General features: G+C 38.6%; 2 protein-coding genes across 7 annotated transcripts in view; one reads left to right on the top strand and one right to left on the bottom strand.

Annotated features, from left to right (window-relative positions):
- The window catches only part of DNAJC24 (DnaJ heat shock protein family (Hsp40) member C24), a 41,085-nt gene extending 31,484 nt beyond the window's left edge, over window positions 1–9,601 (bottom strand). Inside the window, exons 1-2 of one of the 3 annotated variants that reach the window (XR_005558240.1) lie at window positions 9,415–9,601; window positions 126–260 (exon numbers count right to left, since the gene is read on the bottom strand). Coding sequence is in view for 1 of the 3 variants with exons in the window: in XM_039355918.1 (XP_039211852.1) it covers window positions 126–236 (111 nt within the window). In the remaining 2 variants the exon portion in view is untranslated. Of the gene's footprint in view, window positions 1–125; window positions 266–9,414 lie in introns of those variants that run through there. The other 2 variants (XM_039355918.1, XM_039355919.1) reach the window with 2 other exon arrangements.
- Window positions 9,602–12,054: 2,453 nt separating this feature from the next.
- Window positions 12,055–14,622, top strand: part of DCDC1 (doublecortin domain containing 1) — a 301,614-nt gene continuing 299,046 nt past the window's right edge. The window contains exon 1 of one of the 4 annotated variants that reach the window (XM_039355979.1): window positions 12,055–12,101. In XM_039355979.1, coding sequence (XP_039211913.1) covers window positions 12,084–12,101 — 18 coding nt within the window. In that variant the 5' untranslated portion in view covers window positions 12,055–12,083. The remainder of the gene's footprint in view (window positions 12,102–14,622) is intronic. The other 3 variants (XM_039355982.1, XM_039355977.1, XM_039355978.1) reach the window with 3 other exon arrangements.

Raw genomic sequence — 14,622 nt, 5'->3', positions numbered from 1 at the left:
TAGTAACATAGGTATGTGTATAATATAACCAGTACTTGCTATAATTGTTCTCTTTATACAATAGTTATCAATCAAGTATTTGTAAATGAATTACTTTGCCTTTCAAGGACATAAAATTTACTTACCAACAATATTAGTCTTTGATATTTCCTTTTCAATTCTTTTAAACTATCTGAAGGTTCTGCACCCAAGATGCTATACCAGTCCTTTTTGGATGCTATGTTTTCAAAAGCCATTGCATGACTAGGTATTTCCAGTATCTGTTTAATTATTAGAACAAAGTAAGGAAAGTGTTAGTTTAAATGACAAAAAAACTAATGTTTCTAAGCATGACTCAAAAAAAATTAAGCAAGGTATTTCTGATATCTTTAAATCAACAGAGAGGTCAAATTATTACAAAGGGAGAGATTACTTTTTCCCAACTTATATATTCCTGCATATATATTCTGAAAACCAACAAGCTCCGATTTCTCCAATGAAGACATGCTGAAATTGTAATTGCCATCTTAAGAGCAACATGTCAAATTATTATGGAGAATGCTCATATTGAAATTAGTGAGAGGAATAGTAAAAACAGTATTAAAAGTATGTTAAAATAACAGAAAAAATGCCCATTAAATTGACAAAAATATTATGTAGGCCAAAATGAATCAATAAAATTAATACCGGATTTCACAAAAGGTAAAAAAATATATATTACAACACAATGACTTTAAGCCAGCAAAAGCTGAAAATTAAAGTTCAAATGTATAGAGTGAAATAAAAGGAGGTTTTAGAAAATATTTTTCTGAGTATTTTTGCCAGGATTCAATAAAATCATATAATTGATTTCTTGTGCTTAAAGGAGTTTTTTGTTTGATTTTTGCTACAATAACTCTGAATAGGATTTTTAAAAGTGAAGGCACTTCGAAACTGATAGGCACTTTCAAGTAGACTAGCATTAGAAGTGTCTAAAGCCAGTTCTTTGGATTCCAGCTATTGAAAAAGTTTCTTTGAATAAACACTCAAGATGGTGTGTATTACAAAATATATTAATCCCTCTGATTTACCCCATAGAAAGATAAAAAGGACTGCAGCTTTGTTTACTGTTAGCACATTTTTATGATGCCTTAAAAATACATAAACTTTTATAAAACTATTTTTAAGATTAAAAATGGAGAGAAAAATACCAACATGAAAAAGTGCTGACTTTGAATCAACCATACTGAGGAAAAAGGCAATCCCAAGGACTTGAAGTAGTAAAATACATAATACAATTCATGTCAGGCACTGGCTAAGAGCTCATTACATTAATGAACAGCAAAGAAAGAAAAAGGGCTTTAAACGTGAAGCAATCATGACAGCATCTCATTAGCCACTGGGGCCAGGGAGACAATTACACAAGGAACTGAACTCTTGAAGAACAAATATCCATAACTCTTAACACAATGAAAGCTCTTCGTGTTACTCATGGAAGCCACTTCCTCCATTTGACAGTGCTTATCCAAAATGCTAAAAAAGTCCACTTTCACAAAGTCCACTTAGGAATAAGAAAAGAGTTTGAAAAGTCTTTGGTAAGGAATTAGAAACACATAAGACTTAAGAAACTGCTATTATCTCTACCAACGCAGAGTTCAACCAGAAGACCATCTTGTAGGATCCGAATTAACCACTGAACTTTCAGCTCCATCTAAGCCAGTGGTTCTCAACCTTTCTAATGCCGCGACCCCATAATACAGTTCCCCATGTTGTGGTGACTCCCAACCACTTATACATCACTGGGTGCCAGATGCATGGCCAAAGAAAAGGGGAAAAAAATGGCGGACAGCCTTGTTTGGCGACCCCCGTGAAATGGTCATTCGACCCCAAATGGGGTCCCGACCCACAGGTTGAGAACCACTGATCTAAGCCATGAATTTCCACTATTTTTGTCCCATCTTGCTTCCTACTAATATACGCTAATAGAGAAGAATTTGAGCTTTAGATCATCTTGTATTTCAGAATTAGTAATGGCTGCATTCAAAATAAGATTATAGCAAAAGAATACAATTGTCCTCCCAACTGCAATTGGGACCAGCAACTCCATTGCTAAGTGATGAGATTGTAGAGTGAAACATCATGTGACTGTGCCCACCTATGCTGTCAGTTCCAGCTGTAGTTAAGCAAATCGTGTGCAGTCGTTAAGCATGTTACATGACTGCGAGTTGTATCTTTCCCATTTTGCTTGTCAGAAGACATCTGTAAAGTTGAAAATGGTGATCATGAGATCACAAGATGCTGCAGCCATCATAAATGTACTCTGGTTGCTAATCAACTAAATCACAATCACATGACAATGGGGACACTGAGTACCGCAAGTTTGGAGACTGGTCATAAGTTTTTCAGAGCCACTGTAACTTTGAATGGTTAATGAATGAGCAGTGTGTAAACAAGGATGACCTCTCTATGCTGCTTAGCAATTCAGCCTTGGACCCCAGAACGTACATCCATACATTCTATGTGTTATTTTACTTTATGCTGTTATCCAGAGAAATTGGACTGTGGCAATATGGAATCCAGAAAGAAAGGTTGGTGCTGTGATCCCCAGTTCTATAGAACCTAGATTTGAAAATAATATGTGCTAGAACTGAGATCTGGTATATGTATATGTTAGAAATGTTCTGAAATTCGAAATAGACAATTCTGGCTTTTGATAAGCTCTCCCAGATAAACCAAACATGAAAAATGATCACATGAGCTTATTCTACTTTATTATAAGGTTACATTAACAGAACCTTGCAAGTCTGAAAATACAAATCTCCCATTGTCACTTTTAATAGTCTGATATGTTACGTGGATCTTTTTTAAAAAAAATTTCTTTGCTGGTTAAGCAGTTGCAGGCTCCTCCTAGGTCAGTAGTTCTCAACCTGTGGGTCGCGACCCCTTTAGGGGTCGAACGACCCTTTCACAGGGGTCGCCTAAAACCATCGGAAAACATATATTTCTGATAGTCTTAGGAACCGAGATACCGCTCCTCTATCCGTCTCCACACGGCTTCGAGCTAGGGGCCATTGCAGCACCGGATTCGTTTCCGTCGAGCATCTCCTAAGGGAGGCTGCGCTGCTTCATGGCCCTTTCCGCGGAGGAGGCTGAACTAAGCTCTACTGGCGCTGTCACCCTCTTGGCTCTCTCTCTCTCTCCCTCTCCCCGCCTGGGTGCTTCTCCAACCAGGCTGGGCAGAGCGGCCTTCCTGCCCCCCCTCCCCGGCCATCTCGAGCCGGGCAGGCCGGCGACCTTCGGAAGTGAGGCGAGGACAGGTGAGGCGCGCTGAGCCCCAGGAGCGGCAGGTGAGTGGGCAGCGGCGGTGCGCTCTTGGAGAGCCCTTAGGGTTGGGGTCACCACAACATGAGGAACTGTATTAAAATGTTGTGGCATTAGGAAGGTTGAGAACCACTGTCCGAGGTAGTATCTCTTCTCCTCCTCCCTCAAAGTCATTCCCACTTACCATTCCACAAGTGTTTTAAACCCCAAGCGTGTTTTCAAACCAACAAAATTATATTGGATTCAAAATGTTTCCAAGAACACAAAGCATTTCAAGACCTCATTTCCATGAAGGACAATTATACTTAATATCGCTGTCAATATACATTTCCACAATGGAAGATGCATTCATTGGGTGTACAGAATAGGATTATTCTAGACCAGGGGTAGGCAACCTTGGCTCTTTTATGACTCGTGAACTTCAACTCCCAGAATTCTTGAGCCAGCCATGCTGAGGGAAAAGGGAGAGGTTTCCAAGCTGAGACATGCTGGCTCAGGAATTCTGGGAGTTGAAGTCCACGAGTCATAAAAGAGCCAAGGTTGCCTACCTCTGTTCTAGACCCTCCCTTTGCTAGCAGAAAAAAAAAGTTGGTTGCTTTAATACAGGGGTGTCAAACTGGCAACCCATGGGCCAGATGCGTCACGCGCAGGCCATGCCCACTCCAGCTCCACAAAGGCAAAAAAGTCGTGATACGTCACGTGACGCAATCAAGTTTGACACCCGTGCTTTAATGCAAGGGATAGAATTCCTGAAGCTTTGAACCAAGGCTGGGAAACACATGGATTTAATATAGTTTTTCTCAGTCTTAGGTTGACTTTGGAATTTTCAAAAGGATAAGAAGCCCATATGACTGAAGCAATTATACTATAGTATAGCTCAGGGGTAGGCAATTTTGGCTCTTTTATGACTCGTGGACTTCAATTCCCAGAATTCCTGAGCCAGCCATGCTGGCTCAGGAATTCTGGGAGTAGAAGTCCACGAGTCATAAGAGAGCCAAGGTTGCCTACCCCTGGTATAGCTTGTTTCTTAATTTCTGGCCTTTTACCATCTTTTCACTGTCTGAACCCATCCTATCTGCTCTATTTTCTCTTTATATTATATATTATTTTTATATATTATATATCATAGATCCCTTTTGAAAAACTTATGAAAAGGGCTTATTCTTTAGCATTAATGTTAAAAAGTTGTTGCAGATGATATAGCATTGCAACATTCTTCTTACATAATAAAAAGACTATCAGTAAGAATGTTAAGAAAATTTGCTGTTTCCTGAAAAATGGTCCAATATTTTCTGTAATGGTTAGCCTTATCAATTACTTTTCAGTTGGAACTTCATAAGCAGTTGAAAAAAAGAGTATTCAGATTTTACTAGCTTTAATCTGCACAATGTGGAGTTAACGTTTAATAATTAAAAAGAAAATGTCTCAGAAATTCACTTTTTACAGTGAATCAAAGTCTCTTTAGATAGAGAGATGGACTGCATATAAATTTAATAAATAAATAAAGCAATATAAATGCCTAGTGAGTTTCCTTCTGGAAGGTATTAATTAAGAAACATTCTGAAGCCTTCTCCCTTTGTTGCCAGGAAATATATTGTTGCAAGATGAATTGCCAAAGCAATTACAAAGTCACTTTATAGCTGGAATGAGTACTCCAGAGACTGCTCTTTATATAAATATGTATATGAGTGTGTGTGCATGAGAGTGTGTGTCCGTTCACACATCTGCACAGAGAGCCATGATGCAACCACACTAACCGTAAGGTACAGCTCAAATGTTCAGATTCTGGAATGGGACAGTAATGGGAATAAAGAAAAATAGGTGCATTTACACCCTTTCAATTTGACTTATGGCCTAGTACAACATACTATGGGTCAGCAGCCAGTCAAATTTGAAGGGGAAAAGATGATTTTTTAAAAAAACTTTTTGTTTTGTTATCTTAATCTGGTTGACTTTTTCATGTGGCTTGTGAATTTTGCAAGCTGCCCAGAGTCTTCTGGAGTAGGCAGCCATATGAAATGAAATAAATTGAAATTAAATGAATGGATACATGTGACACCTTTCAGCAGTTTCTTAAAGCAAACACTTATTTTCTAAGCATTGGGTAGCAGTATTATGAGGCCAGAAAAAATGCAGTTTCTTTAAGAGATTGTCAACAAGTACATGGAACATTTTTCCATGCTCCAAAATCACTGTTTTTTTCCTTTTTAAATCTGGTTTGCTATTAGAACCAATAATAGTGGGCATCATGGAAATCTGGTGGCTTGGAGAAATATATAGGCATCTCTGTAAATATGCTTTGTAAAAAGGATTTAAGCAGTATGGAAGTAGTAATGTTCTGTACACTAAAGCAGACATAGTAGCTACATTCTCAGACATACAATCATAAATGTTGCTGTTTGGAACTCATAATTTATGAAGTAAAATGTACAATTCCAGCACACCATAGCAAAGGAGAAAGCACTGTAGTAAATGATGATATCTGTTACTTAGTAAATGGGTAAGAGGTATTATTTTATCCTAAATTCTATGAAATTTTGGCAAGAAAATCAAACTTTTATGCATTTTTCTGATCTTCTGATTTCAAAACATGGACTTTGGGGGGGGGGGAGAAAATAAAAACCTGTAATGTCATGAAACATTTGATCGTTAAGATTATACAAGATGCACGGGAAACAGGAGGACTTAAGGCGCCTAATTTAAAATTGTATTATGATGCGGTGGCTTTAACTCTGATTAGTGATTGGCTTAACTTAACAAATAAAAATATACTTCTTCTTGAGGGATGGGATTTATTATATGGATGGCATGCATATTTAATTTATAATAAAAAAATAGATCAGGTTTTTAAATCTCATATTTTAAGAAACACTTTATTACGTGTCTGGAAGAAGTATTATTATAGGTTAAATTATAAAATTCCAATTGGGGGGATTCCAGGACACGTGATAGAGGGGGTATCTAGGGGAGTGAATTTGGATAGGATTTCTTATAAGGAATTACTTAGTTTGGTAGGGAAGGATTGGCAATTAAAATCTTTAGCTGAGTTGAAGCAAGAAAATACTGTACACTCTTGGTTTCAGTATAATCAATTGTTAGTTAGGTGGAGTTTAGATCAAAAGGTTGGTATTACTTTAGAGGACGTGAATTTGGTAAAACAGATTAAAGATCAAACTCGAGCCCATATAAAGAGAATTTATAATGTTTTAATAGAATTGGATTCTGAAACGGAGTTAGTTAAAGATTGTATGGTAAAATGGGCTCAAAATATTCAAGAGCCGATTCTATTGGATACATGGGAGACAATTTGGGTTAGAAATGTAAAATTTACTCAAGCTCAAAATTTAAGAGAAAACTTTTATAAAATGTTTTACAGGTGGCATTTGGATCCTCAAAAGCTGTCTTGTATGTATCCTAATTTACAGCCCAAATGTTGGAGATGTGGAAGCTTAGATGCAACTTATTTTCATATTTGGTGGACTTGTAGAAATATAAAAGCTTTTTGGATTAAGATCTGGTGGAACATTCAAAAGATTTTTAAGAGAAAGATAAAGTTTATGCCACAATTATTTTTATTAGGTGTTATTGTAGACTTTGATGTTAAAGAAATTAATTTGATGTTGAATCTTAAAACAGCTGCAAGATTACTGGTGGGGCAATATTGGAAGAAAGATTCAGTGCCTACTATGGAAGAATGGATACTCAAAGTGTCTAATTTAGCAGAAATGGCAAAAATTTCCGCTTATTTGAAGGATTATTCACAAGAAAGATATATTTTGGTTTGGAGAAGATGGATAGATTATATCCAGAATAAATATGAGACTAAAAAGTATTATTTAGCTTATGAGTAAATTTTAGATTATTTTTAATAGTTTAATATGATTGAATTTATATTATTTTTAGTATTATTGTTTAATTATATTATTATTTTTGGTTTTTAATTTGTTAATATTTATTTTGAAAAGGAGTTAAAGTATGTTATGGATTTGATTGTTAGTAGAGTTGGGTAATGTTAGTTAGATTATGATTGCTTATTTGTAACCCTGTAATCAGCTCTGGGAAGTAGGGGGGAGGGGGGAGGGATTTGGGTTATATACTGTAAAAAAATTTTTAAACTTTTAATAAAAAAAAAACATTTGATCGTACAGTCCCCATTCATCCTTGTGAAACATTAACATCCCTTGAACAGGCTATAAACTATTGTTATAGATGTAAAATGCGGACTAAGAAAAAAAATTCATTCTTATATTGTACTAGAATCTGACACATGTAATGAAATGCTATCAATGACTACTAGTATGGCTATTATAGAAATGGACAGGTGCAATTATATCTATCTGCTGTGCTTTTAGATTCCCTAAAAGAACTTGATAGCTGTCTACTGTAATCAAAACAATGCTAGATTAGATTGATTTTGTGTGTGATCCAATGTAGGTGTTACATTTTTGTTTTCCGCAGCACCATAAAAATTATCTAGCCAAATATTTTTTCTTAAATATGAATTGTGTACAATCCATGTGCATACATACATCTTGGAATGTCACAGGCAATCAGCTACTATTCTGTTAAGCAGAGAGGCCAAGATCACATATCTTTAATAGGAATATTAATAGGAATATCTTGCACAGGATATTTTTAACAATGGGATGGAAAAATATCTAGATAGATTCTGAAATTCACATTTAAGAGGCAAACACAGGTACTTCTGATTGCAAAGGTTTTCAGTGGTTCTAATTCAAGAGTTTTCAAAGACTCAGGATCAGATCATTCCTCACTTTACACAATATATTAAGCATTTCATGCGCTACATGAGAAAAGCACATCTTCCTTCCCCTGTCCTGACCACTTTCTACAGGGGGACAATTGAGAGCATCCTGTCATACAGCATCACAGTCTGATTTGGAGGCATCACTGCTTCAGACAGGAAGGCTGTGCAGAGAGTGGTGAGAATGGCTGAAAAGATCATTGGCAGTTCCCTCCCTCCCATCCAGGACATAGCACAGAAGCGCTGCTTGAGCAGGGTCCGTAAGATCATCTGGGACACTACACATCATCTTCACGACCTGTTTTCCTTGTTACCTTCTGGGAGGAGGCTTCGTGGTATCCGAAGCAGAACATCCAGATTCAGCCACAGTTTCATTCCATACAGCATTAACCTTGTGAACTCTCAAGCTTCCTCCTTCCGTTTATATATTCAAGATGGACAATATTTAATATTTATTTGCTACGTATATGTAGGGATGTAGGTCTATACATATGTTGTTCATAGTATGTTTAGGTGTGTGTCGTGTATGTGTTTCACTTTGAGAGCGGGCAACTAAATTTCATTTTTGATGTGTGCCATTGTGCCCACAGTATAAAAATGACAATAAAGGTTATCTTATCTTATCTAAGAAATATGTTTGAATGATCTGTAAGTTTGCAAGTGAAATGAAAAGAAAGCATTGCAGTAGCTTATAGAAGAAGAAAAGAGTGCAGGAAAAAGTTATATAAAAAGAATACCTGGAAATGTAGAGTTATAAATATCATGAGAAGCAATCTTGTTTATTTCAATTTGTGAACCTACTTTTTAGCTTCTAGGTTTTAGATTTTTTGACTCTGATTTTTAGACACCAGGACCAGGTTTGTTCTTTTAGGGCATGATTTCTTTAACCGTACTTTAGTAAATAAAACACCCAACACGAGATGGTTTACAAATTACAAGGGGTGTGTGTGTGTGTGTGTGTGTGTGTGATACAAGCTGTGATACAACTAAACAGGCCGCATTATATATGTGCATATTTTGTGAGTCAGGTCTAATGAAGGGTCGGGGGGCAAAACGCTCCGGTATATTAAGAGAAATGATTTGATCGGCGGTGGTAAAGAGGGAGTTGAAGCAAAGCTTTTATAGCAATTGAGCTAATGAAGCGAGGTTTTTGCAAATTTTGACCAACAGGTATGCCGAAGACTTGAAACTCTCGGAAGAAGCTACTTAAGGCGAAATTCAGGATTCTACATTATGGTATAAATGCATACTATATTTTCTCCCGGAAACTTCGCCGCTTCCTCCCACCGAAAGGAACAAGAGGTAAGGAGAACTAGGCCTCTACAGTCAGCCTCTACTGTAGTTTAAAACGCCAAACTTGGCCACTATACCTCTTCCTCCGGGTGACCAAACGTTCGTCCAGCTTTCACCGTACTCCCGCTCTCTCTCTCTGGCCCGGACGAAAAAATAAAATAAAATCCCGAACGGTCCCCTTTGGGGGGGGGGGCCTCCGGCAGCAAAAATACCAGCAGCAAAACAGAAGGGACAAGGCGGCGCTTCCCGACAGCGCTCTCACGCAAGGAGGTCCTGCCTCCACTCCCACCCGATTGGCCCAGCAAGGAGAAGAGGCGGGGCAAGCAGGGATAGCCTACGATAAGCTGTGGTCCTTACGCGAGGAAAGGAACATTTCGGGTTCGAAGAAGAACATAGACGCGTTCATAGGTGCAGAGAAGGACTGTGTTTTGTTTTGTTTGTTTTGTTTTTGTTTTTCTACTACTAAGGCGGATTTTTAATGAGATTGGCGATTTTATATTGCAAGCTCTGGCTGCTGTAAACTACCGATTTAAATAACGCAAAGAACGAGGCTTGGGATTTTATATGACCCTCACGTAGATCTACAACCTGTCATTTCACGCTAACCGTCTTAATTAAAGAGGCTGAGATTTGAGAGATGGTATTGCCAAATCTTGCTTAGATTGCAGAGACGTCAAGAAACCAGTACAACTTTTCCGAGTGGCAAATTTTATTTCCAGGCTTTATCTCTGTTCAACTGGCATCAAAAGTTTTCAAGCAATCTCAGAAAGTCTCAACAAATACAAGTAGTTTTTTTAACGATTGTTAAAATTGTTCAATTGATTGTTAATTGATAAAGTACTTGTAATCTGTTTCACATGTAACCTGTATTTGCATAATCAACCTATCTTCTCTCTCTTCTTCCCCACACCCTAATTTAAATCCTGCATCACTCTCTAGCCATTCTAAACTTCTGATAAAGTGAACTGCAGCTTATGAAAGTTAATGTCTTTTAATAAAATTTATTAGTGAAAAAAAATGCGGTACCAGATTTCTGATTTTTTGTCACCATAGAATAACATGGTTCTCCTTTTACAGTGTCTTGTAGGAATGCGTGACGGGTCTTGTAACACTGGTTTAACTTGCACTGAGTTTATACAGTGAACCCTGTGGTCTTTCATACTATCATATGTTCATTTATGTGGCAGAGAAGTAAATTGATATTGCAAGAGATGCTAGGGTAGTAGAGTTGTGATTTTATATTCCCAGCATGTTTTTAAATGGTGGAGACTTATTTTGTATCATCATCTGATTTCATTCACAGAAATCAGTGATCACCAACACAGGTTTACATAGTAAGGATGCACTGAACTCATCTTTATAAGTGGAAGATCATTTTATTTCACTATTCAGTGGTGCAAATCATATATGTTCGTTGCAATATCAGTGCCTATGTTCTTAAACCTCTATTATGGTCCACTTTCCCTTAAGCTGCTAGGAGCTTAAGGGAAATAGAGGTAACAGTATATTATGCCATTACCACGAATAGGGGTTTCATTTGTTCTCAAAAAAGTTGTTGTATTGTTGAGAATTCTTGAAAGATTCTAGAGTAAAGTGTAACTTAGAAACCATTACATAGCAGTTTCATACATAACATTCTTGCAATTCTCTATGTGCATCTCTGCAATGTGACATTCCTAGGCGCCTGGCATGCCATAATGAACAATGATCTATAAGTGACAAATTTCTCATTGTGGAATAGTTGTTCAGGCGCAATTATCTCTAGAGCAGGGGTGTCAAACTGCGGCCTTCAGGTTGGATGCGTCACGCCAAAACCGCGCCTACCCCATTGCCGGCAATGGGAAAAAAGTCGCAATAAGTCACGAAATGTCACAGAATGTCGCAAGTTTGACACTCATGCTCTAGAGCAGGGGTGTCAAACTGCTGGCCCACGCGCTGGACACGTCACGAGGAAACTGCACCCATCCCATTGCCGGCAATGGAGAAAAAGCTCTGATACATCACATGATGTCGTGAGTTTGACATGTCTGCTCTAGAAGGAATTACCCAAGAAACTATTACTGATTATATTAGTAGTTTTACTATGGCAAGGAACCATAAATACATTTAGCATCTCATATTTTGTGCAGTCTAATACACCTTTCTAAAGAGACTTCATTTTAACGTTAAAATGTGATAACATATTTCATACAAGCAAGGGAAACTATATAGGTTCCTTAAGGAACAGTGCTTTTCTTCATCCAACTTGCAAAACAAAAGTGGTATTGGAGCAAGTACTGACAGAAATAAGAATGAGAGGACTACTGAAATGATTGCAAACACATGTATTTTCTCCAACTTCTAGCAACATTGATATGTACTGGATACTCCATAACCAACAAAACAAATGAAAAAAAAAATCCCAGTACCTGAGAAGAGATATTTTATGAAGTAACTACATAAACAGAGGCCACAAAAAACCTTTAAGAAGAGGTTACTATGAATGGAATGGAGCAGCAATTGATTATAAAAGTTAAATTGGATTATGATGCAGCCTTTCAGATGATGCTGTCAAGGCAAACAGGAAAAAAAAGTGCTAAGCATACATAGTGTTTAAATTATTTCTCGCTGCATTGTTGCTAGGAACATTCCAACTATGGTTGCTGTTTACTAGCAGGCCCTAAAGACTGACTGCACTCACAGGAAAGCAAATCCAGCTAGGGAGAGACGCTGTCACCATAGCAACCAAAAACCATTCAGAACAGGCATGCTGCTGCAACCGATAGTAAGTGTTTTATTTTTTTCACATTATTTAAGTTTTCATTTATATCAAATAAGACTTTCATTAACTGCAAGAGCTTGGACTTCCCAGTAGTTTTTCTGCCAAGAAAGTCTCCCTTACCTTACCTGTTCATGTATGCAGTCTTTTCTGGGAACAATTGAAGTCCCAAACCCAAAATATGTACTATCTTGCTTTTCTCAGATATTCAGGATTTTCATCGTATCTAATCTTTGTCTCGCTAAAATTTGGACAGCTATACAGGAGAAAGAGAACAGAAAGAAATTATCTTCTATCCTGTAGATACTGAGCGGAGGAGGGCTTATTCCAGGCCTTTATTTAGGTAGTGTGTTGAAACTGAATATCTGAATAAGTGTACAACTCAAATGTAATCTTGGTATGATTAGTACTGTCCACCTATCTGATATTTTCAATTCTTATCTAGGCAATCTTATTTATTTCTGTAACCTGTTGTTGTTTTGAAGTTGGAAATACAGCAAATGTGTTGAAGCCTTTGCAAAAGTGAGGGCTGAATATATTTTCTTCTAGGATGGTCTAACTATATTGTACAGCAAGTTTTATTTCATTTGATGGCCTCCAAAACATGGGCTTTAGTTTTCCACTTTTCAAAATAAAAAAGAGGTTGATGAGGGAAAAGTTGTTCTGGACCATTGGGCTGATTTGTTACTAACGAAGTGCTTCATTCTGCTATGTAGGAGTACACTTGGCTAACACATTAAAAACTGAAATCAATGTTTCTATTGCGGTGCCTTTATGTGTCTGAAAAGTGAAAAATGTGAGATATAATTCGAAAAGAAAATGCTACCCTCTGTAACATTAAAAAGAAATGTGCCAAATAGTCATCTGTTGTAGTACAAACAAAGCTGATAATGTTTCTTTATTTTCAGAAGTAGACAATTCTTGTTAGATAAATATTTTGAAAAGGATTTCATTGGGTGCAAGGATATTTCCATTTGATTTATTTACACGGCTAGTGTTTGCATTGCTGTCAGGTCTCTTCAGGAGTTGAACTGAGCTGATTTATTACCTATTACCTGTTCAAACTGACTTTGAAGCTGACTTTCAGCTGGATCCACTGTTGCTCTGCAGACCTTGAGGAGAGACTGTTTTCCCATTGAAGGAAAGGTCTCCTTGATCGCCAGTGGAAAGGTGCGATGTGAATTCTGTGCATGAGCCACGGAAATACAGACCCTTGCACCCTCAAAGCTCATGCCACTTCCTCGCTCAGGATGCACCACTGCTTTGCAGATGCGTTCAACTTTGTGGCTCAGCCGCAGCTGAAGAGTTTAGCTGAGCCACAAAATTGAACACGCCTGCAAAGCAGTGATGCGCCCCAAGTGAGGAAGCGGCATGAGCTTTGAGGGCGCAAGTGTCTGTATTTCTTCAGCTCATGCGCAGAATTCACACCGCACCTTCCCGTTGGCGATCAAGGAAGCTAATCATGGTAAATACAAATCATTTTTTTTTGAAAAATAAAGGGATAGATTACAATATTAATGAATGTAAATGAAAAGGCAGTTTCCAAAGGCCTCCTCCCCTTACCAAGGTAAACTTGAGTTGCCTGGTGGGGCCGGGCACCGGCCGGGCTGGGCCTTGTGGTGAATAAAATAAAACACCCTCTGAAAATAAGCCCTAATGGGTCTTTTTGACCAAAAATAAATATAAGACCCAGGCTTATTTTCAGGGAAACATGGTATTAAATAAGATAGCCAGTTTGGAATGGTGGTTAAGGCATCATGCTAGAAACTGGGAGACCATGTATTCTAGTCCCACCCTAGCCATGAAACCTGTTGGGTGAGCTTGGGTCAGTCACTCTCATTTAGCCTTAGGAAGCAGCCAATGATAAACCACTTCTGAAAAATCTTGGCAAGAAAACTGCATGGATTTGTCTAGATCAGTGGTGGTGCCAGAGGTGGCACTCAGAGCCCTCTCTGTGGGCACACGCGCCATTCCCTGGAGATAGCAACCATCCCTCTTCAACCAGCCACCCGCTAACTCACTGAGGTCCCACATGGCTGGATGCAACCCAGCACCCATGCGCTTGCTGGCCTCTGTGTCCAGGGGCTGATGGTGTCAGGCAGCAGCCGCCCCGGCCCCTACCTCACCTTGCCCTGTGACAATGGCACCCCCGCCCTGCCTCGCCTTGCCTCACCTCATCCCGCAGGACATGCCTCCTGCCCACTGCCCCACCTAATTTGTTACATATATTTCTTATAACATAATTGCATGTAGTTTAAATCAGCAGTCCCAAACCTTTATGGCTTGGCGGCCCGGTGGGGGGGGGAGAGTGGAACTGGCTCACTGTTCATGCAAGTCGAGCTATATGTGCGTGCATGTGTGCACCAGCCCACCACTTGTGCAAGTTGAGCTGCGCACATCGGCACCAGCCTACACCTTGTGCAAGTCGAGTTGCATGTGCACATGTGCGCTGGTCAGCTGCTCGCACGGCCTAGTAGTGGGCCGTGGCCTGGGGGTTGGGGACTTCTGTTTTAGATAATTTAATTTA

This window comes from Crotalus tigris, unplaced genomic scaffold (assembly GCF_016545835.1).
Source record: "Crotalus tigris isolate CLP2741 ecotype Arizona unplaced genomic scaffold, ASM1654583v1 scf7180000018777.2418813, whole genome shotgun sequence".
NCBI classification, from domain to species: Eukaryota; Metazoa; Chordata; class Lepidosauria; order Squamata; family Viperidae; genus Crotalus; species Crotalus tigris.
This window is presented reverse-complemented; position numbering and strand designations above follow the sequence as displayed.